The sequence below is a fragment of the Pteropus vampyrus genome, unplaced genomic scaffold (assembly GCF_000151845.1).
Source record: "Pteropus vampyrus isolate Shadow unplaced genomic scaffold, Pvam_2.0 Scaffold358, whole genome shotgun sequence".
Lineage (NCBI taxonomy): Eukaryota > Metazoa > Chordata > Mammalia > Chiroptera > Pteropodidae > Pteropus > Pteropus vampyrus.
Genome location: NW_011889139.1, coordinates 784,915 through 791,196, shown reverse-complemented (window position 1 = coordinate 791,196; position 6,282 = coordinate 784,915). Strand labels below are relative to the sequence as shown.

Here is a 6,282-nt window from a genome sequence, read left to right as displayed (position 1 = left end):
CTAAGACCCTCCCTTCCATCTGGAGAATTTTAGCTCACGCAGAGACCCTGCTTTGACCCAAAGGAGCGATGTTTAGGCAAATTTATAAGTCTCAAGCCTTAGTAAATGTGCCTGCTTTTCTGTGTGGTATAGTGGAAAGTGCACTGAATTAAGTGTCAGCATCAGTCTGTGACCCTGGGGAGGTCCCTTCCCCTGGTCTCAATTTCCCCAAAATAGAGGAGAGGTTGTGTAAGGAGATGGCTAAACTTCCATGATTTCAGTCCTGCTGGTTCAGGCAAGGACATGCCCGGGACAAAGGGGCAGGAGTCCTGAACCTTCAGCTGCCCCACCGAGGGGAGAGGGGGCTGTGCCCTCTGGCCTGGTCTCCTAGCACAACCAGTCCTGCCCTGCCCACTTGTTACCCATGCCCCAGGGATTAGGTCCATTTGGGAAACTGAGACTTGAAAGACAACATGATTCTTGTGTGCTTCTGGGTATAGAAGTTCTGCCTTCGAGCTGTGAGTTTTCCACCTGTGACCACGATCTCAGCCCCTGAGCTCACAGAGCTCAGAAATGGTCTGTGAAAAATAGAATAGGGGCCTTCTAAGCACCCTGGTCCTGGGTGTGTGGTGAGCTGCAGCTGGACCCAGACTAGCTGACCTGGGGCTCTGGCAAGAGGCCTGCGTCTCAGGCCTCCGGAAGGAATTGTGGTTTTGGACAAAGGAATAGAAACACTTAACTAAGTGGAGATGGAAAAATTTCTCTTGGTCAGTGACAAAACACACCCTTTGTTCTTATTTATTTTCACCTCAGAGCTTTCTAGAGTCCCTGAGGAAGTTAAGGGGAGGGTAAAGGGTCAGGGAAGGATCCCAAATAAATGGATCTTGTAGTTGCTTGTCAGTGCAGCCTCCAGGCCCTGGAAAGGGAGGCAGCGGGAGGGGTGGAGAGGAGGGGTTAAGGGGCAGCCATGGCTGGGACCATGGTGGGTAGAGGCTGGGATTTGCTGCCAGCAGCAAGAGGTACAGAGTGGTTTTCAGGCTCAGCCCAGGCTGAGGAGAAGAAGAAAACCCTAGACCAGAGGGTCCTTCAGGTTGGAGGCTTTTCCTGGACAGAGGTCGCATCTCCCTCCTCAGGCCAAGCCACTAGACTGGGGACTCATCGGGATAAGTGTAGTCCTATCTGTCTAAGAGCAGTGTCTCCCCAACCAAGTAGGGGGCTTCCCAAGGCAAGGGCTATGTCTTACCTACCAGATTAGGGGCTCCTTGAGGGGTAGGCCTATCTCCCCATCATATGTGTCCCCAGGAACCAGCCCCAGGCTTTGCAACAGGTATGACTGATGCAGCCTCTCTGGGTGGCAGGCAACAAGTGGTACAAGCAGCATCTCTCCTACCGCCTGGTGAACTGGCCCCAGCACCTGCCTGAGCCAGCAGTTCGGGGGGCCGTGCATGCCGCCTTCCAGCTGTGGAGCAACGTCTCAGCACTGGAGTTCTGGGAGGCCCCAGCCACAGGCCCTGCTGACATCCGCCTCACCTTCTTCCAAGGGGACCACAACGATGGGCTGAGCAATGCCTTCGACGGCCCAGGTGCTGACACAGAGCTTCTCCCACGTGGCAGGAGGGAAACCCAACTGGGAGAGGTAGTCTGTGGAAGGCAATGGAGCATTCACTCTCTCTGTGTCCTTGGCCAAGCTGCATCCCCCTTCATTCTCCTCATCCATAGAATGGGAACAATGTCCCTGCCCTATTATGTACCACGTGGCTGAAGGGACAGTGAGATGAGGTTCTGCATGCAAAGTGCTTTGCAAACTCTGAAGAGTATTGTCTATTCTGGGAGAAACTTCTGAGATCCTGTCATCCATTCCTTGCCTCTAGACAAGCCTGTGCCTCTCTTATTCTCCAGAAGTGGATGTTCTGCAGACCAAGGATCTAAAAACATCCAGAGGCCACCACTATCCTACTCCTGCCCTCCCCCTACACACAACCATAGTCATTGCCACAGGACAAAGGCATTCTACACCCTGCCTGCCACAGAAGCGCTTAATGTAACCACAGCCCAGATCAGAAGGTTTTCCTGTTTGCCCCCAACCTGAAGGCTTCTGGCTGTAATTTAAACTACTTTCCTTCCATTTTGCCCAACTTGGGACTTCAGAACCTAAATTCAGACTATCTATACATCCTTTTAATCTTCTCCATTATTGAGGAAAGAAACCTGATCAGACCCCTTCAAGTGGGTACTTAAGCCCTTGTATGGCTTGGGAACATGGGTCCCCACTTTCTTGCCTTCTTCTGCTTTCCATCAGGCCCACTCAGAGCAAAGCCCACTTCCAGGACCTGCTGCCAGGACCAGGGTAGGAATGGGAGAAATCTAGGCTTTTCAAGAATCCACATGTAGGACACACATGTGTTTGCATGTAACTCGTTTCACTCATGATATCTACATGAGTGAGATGTTTATATTCATACCACCCAGATGGAACCTGATAGTGAAGAGCGCTGGACTGGGAGTCAGCTCTCTGATTTGGGACAGTTGTTTTGTCTTTTTGAGTTTAGTCGAAAACCTGTCCATCTGTCTCCCAGGATTATTGTGAGAGCTGAACAGAAAGGGCTAACATTGCTCAAAGCACATTCAAAATAAGAGGTATGTATTCCTCCTGCACATGGCCAACTCTCCATGGCCCATGAGGCTCTCCTTTAATGGCAGCCTCCAGAACTTTGTTGGTCTCAGTTGGCCTGGGTTCCAAGAAGGCAACGCTAGAGGGACCCTCAATAGGCTTCCAGGCTGACATTATCACAGTGCTCTTTGCTGACCCATGCCCCTGCAGAAAGTGAATTGTGAGGGGCAGGGCCCTGAAAATTGCATAACTGATAAGCTCCATCTGGGGCATGATACAAGCTTGAGAATCATTGATGCAGCCCAACTCGCTCTGTTCACTCCTATTACAAGCTGGGAGGTAGAGACCCACAGAGGGGCCCTGGCAGAGGCAAGGCAAGAATATATATACTTTTTATTAAATTCTTCATACACATAAACACAGCCAAACCCAGATCAAGAAGCAAGTTTATCAACAGCTGAGAAGGTCCCATCATGCCCCATTCTTGCATAACCATTATATCGACTCCTACATCTTTTTGAAAATCATTCCTATGTAGCATTTTTTATGTGGTAGGGACTAAGCATTACATGTAACATACACAGATACGTTCCTTTTTAATCCTCAGAACAACCCTGTGAGAAAGAACTTCGTTATCATCACTCCCATTTCCACGTCAGGAAGCTAAGACTCGGAGGGGTCAAGCTACTTGCTCAAGGTCACACAGCTAGTAAATGGTAAAAACAAGGTTGGAACCCAGGCAGTTTGGCCCTATGCTGTATGTACAACACTCTGTCTCATAGGTGTCAATACCCCACATCCTGGTCATGTGTTCACTGCTTCTGGCAGACTTAATTACAAGGGAAATTATGCAGCAGAAAACAGCCACACATTCACCCGAATAGCATTTGCTCCGGGCGGTGGGAACTTGGGGGCGTCTCAGGAGGTGACTCATCCTGACCCTCTGCGCCGCCTGCAGGGGGCGCCCTGGCGCACGCCTTCCTGCCCCGCCGTGGCGAAGCGCACTTCGACCGAGACGAGCGCTGGTCCCTGAGCCGCCGCCGCGGGCGCAACCTGTTCGTGGTGCTGGCGCATGAGATCGGCCACACGCTCGGCCTGACCCACTCGCCCGCGCCGCGCGCGCTCATGGCGCCCTACTACAAGAGGCTGGGCCGCGACGCGCTGCTCAGCTGGGACGACGTGCTGGCGGTGCAGACCCTGTATGGTGAGCCACCCCGACTCTCCTCACCCGCTGTGCCCACCACCGGTCCCATCCCTGCAGTACTTGAGTACCCGCTCCTCAAATCGGATCCCCCGTTCTAAGCGCAGGAATCCGCCTCCCGGGTTACGTAGGTCCTTCCAAATTCTGAAGCCTAAGGCTGCCTCCAATCTGAAAAACGTCTGGTTCCTTTCCCCTCCATGCTTACCCTCTATCAATCCCAGCCAATTCCTGTGCAGTCCTCCTTTGCGTTCCGATTCCGATTCCCAACTCCTGGCCTCGGCGGTTCCTCTCACATTCCTGCCCGGTCACCCGGACCGAATAATCGGTCCCACCTCTTCCCCATTCCTGCTCCTAGCTGCGCTTTCTATCATCCTTCCCCTCCATGACGCTGATGCGTATTAACCCCAAAGCCCGGCCTCTACCTGGTAGTGGACTCAAACAGGGGCTTCTCCCCCTGACTAAACTAACTAGCGCTGCCACCCAGAGACCTGCTTGGACTCCAGGCCCCACACAGTGCCTGGTCTACCTCCCTCAGCGTGTATGGTGTGGTGGGCAGGGCCAGGAGCCCTGAATCCAAAGTATCTGTTCCAGTCCTGATTAGTAGTTGCTTTGGGGCAAAGCATTTCCCCTCTGAGAGCCTTCAGTTTTAACTTCTGAGAAAATAGATAATAATTGAGGTCCTGCTTACCTCACAGGGCTGTTGTACTAGTGGGTATCAACATGCTTTGTAGCTTAAGAAACCCACACAAATGTAATAGTGACAGCTGCTATTTCATGAATGTCTACCATGGGCCAGGCGTTTAACTCAGTCACAACACACTCATGATGTATCTTTTTGTCCACAGACAAGGAGAATGGAGATCAGAGAGGACAGGCAACTTGTCCGAGATTACACAGCTAGGAAGTTACAGTCTAGGATTCAGGAGCTGGTGCCAAATTCTAAGCGTATTGGACTCTGCCTCACTCTCATAAGTGAAGTATAGTGATATAATTATTATAAGTGGTATAATTATCACAGCATGGGCCCCTAAACTCTGCCTTCATGCCATCTGCCTTGTCCAGGACTCAGAGAAGAGGACCCTCTGTGCTTCTTAGTTCCAAACCCTTGTTTGGTCCCCTGCTCCAATTTTATCTCGGTAGGTTCCTCTTTCTCAGACTGTTCAATAGGACAGGACTTCTGAGTTTAGGGCTATGGTTAACACCAACAACCAAGGACAGCTCTGAAGCCACCAACCCCCACTTCCCTGCCCCTCATATCAGATGATGAAAAAAGGAACCAGGTAGGGGTGGGGAGAGGTCTTGAGCCCTCAACACACACCCCCAACCTGTGTGCCTCTCTCCCTCTTCTTCTCCATGAAGGGAAGCCCCAAGGAGGCTCTGTGGCCATCCAGCTCCCAGGAAAGCTGTTCACTGACTTCGAGGCCTGGGATCCCCACAGACCCCGGGAAAGGAGTCCTGAAACCCGGGGTCCTAAATATTGCCACTCTTCCTTCGATGCCATTACTATAGGTAAGATGGTGCCCTCCATGCCTTACTTCCTTTTTCCCTCCTCCCCCACATCTCCAGGGGTCTCCAGAGCTGGAGTTCAAAGTTGGAGGCATGAATTATAAAATCCAGAAATTCCAAGCCATGAGCATTCTGCAGGGTAGCAAGCCCAAGCCAAGCAAAACACTGCTTCCTCCTGTGCACTTTCCCCTCTGCCCCAACTGTGCACACTACATCCCTCTCTCAACAGTTTGGGAAGCTGGGTTCTAGGAAAGCACCTCTCCTGGAAAGAAGGCAGGAGGCTGATGGTTACTGCTCAACTCTCTCTTGTGTCTCTGGGCAGACAGGCAAGGGCGACTGTACATTTTTCAAGGGAACCACTTCTGGGAAGTAGCAGCTGATGGCAACATCTCAGAGCCCCACCCACTGCAGGAAAGGTGGGCTGGGCTGCCACCCCACATTGAGGCAGCTGCAGTGTCTTTGGAGGATGGAGACTTCTACTTCTTCAAAGGTACCGGCCCTGGGGCAGATGAGAAAATTGAGACCTAGAGAGGGAAGGTGTCCTGCCCAAGGTCAAAAGATGGGGAGGCATCTCGATTCCAGTCTGAACTTGTGGCCCCAGGAAACTCGATCAGGAGATTACTTCAGTGGTGGATTGGGGAGGTGAGGTGTGTGTGTGCATGTGTGTCAAAGTTGTCCTAGAGAGGGTGGGACAGTTTCAGAGCAGCTTCTAGAAAGAAGCAGAGGATCATTCCTGAGCTCTGCATTCAGTGGAAAGTCATACCTTCCTTGGAACCCTGGCTGTGTGAAGTGGAACATGTCACTTAACTCTTGGAGCTTAAATTTCTTGAATGGGGAAAACAGCCTCTCAGGTTCGTTGGGGTAGGAGGGTGAAAAGAACATGATGTTTGAGGAGTGTGCAGTATATTACTTCAGTAAACAGTGCCCATTCATTCATTCAACAGATATTGAGTGCCTTCTGTGCCTAGTTCACGGTTGGGATACA

The 6,282-nt window shown here is 51.5% G+C and overlaps 1 protein-coding gene across 8 annotated transcripts in view; it reads left to right on the top strand.

The window, feature by feature from the left end:
- The window catches only part of MMP28 (matrix metallopeptidase 28), a 36,966-nt gene that overhangs the window by 14,099 nt on the left and 16,585 nt on the right, over positions 1–6,282 (top strand). The window contains exons 4-8 of one of the 8 annotated variants that reach the window (XM_011379352.2): positions 1,338–1,562; positions 3,549–3,794; positions 4,854–4,927; positions 5,151–5,300; positions 5,620–5,788. In XM_011379352.2, the coding sequence (XP_011377654.1) occupies positions 1,338–1,562; positions 3,549–3,794; positions 4,854–4,927; positions 5,151–5,300 (695 nt within the window). In that variant the 3' untranslated portion in view covers positions 5,620–5,788. The other 7 variants (XM_023522836.1, XM_023522835.1, XM_023522833.1 and 4 more) reach the window with 7 other exon arrangements.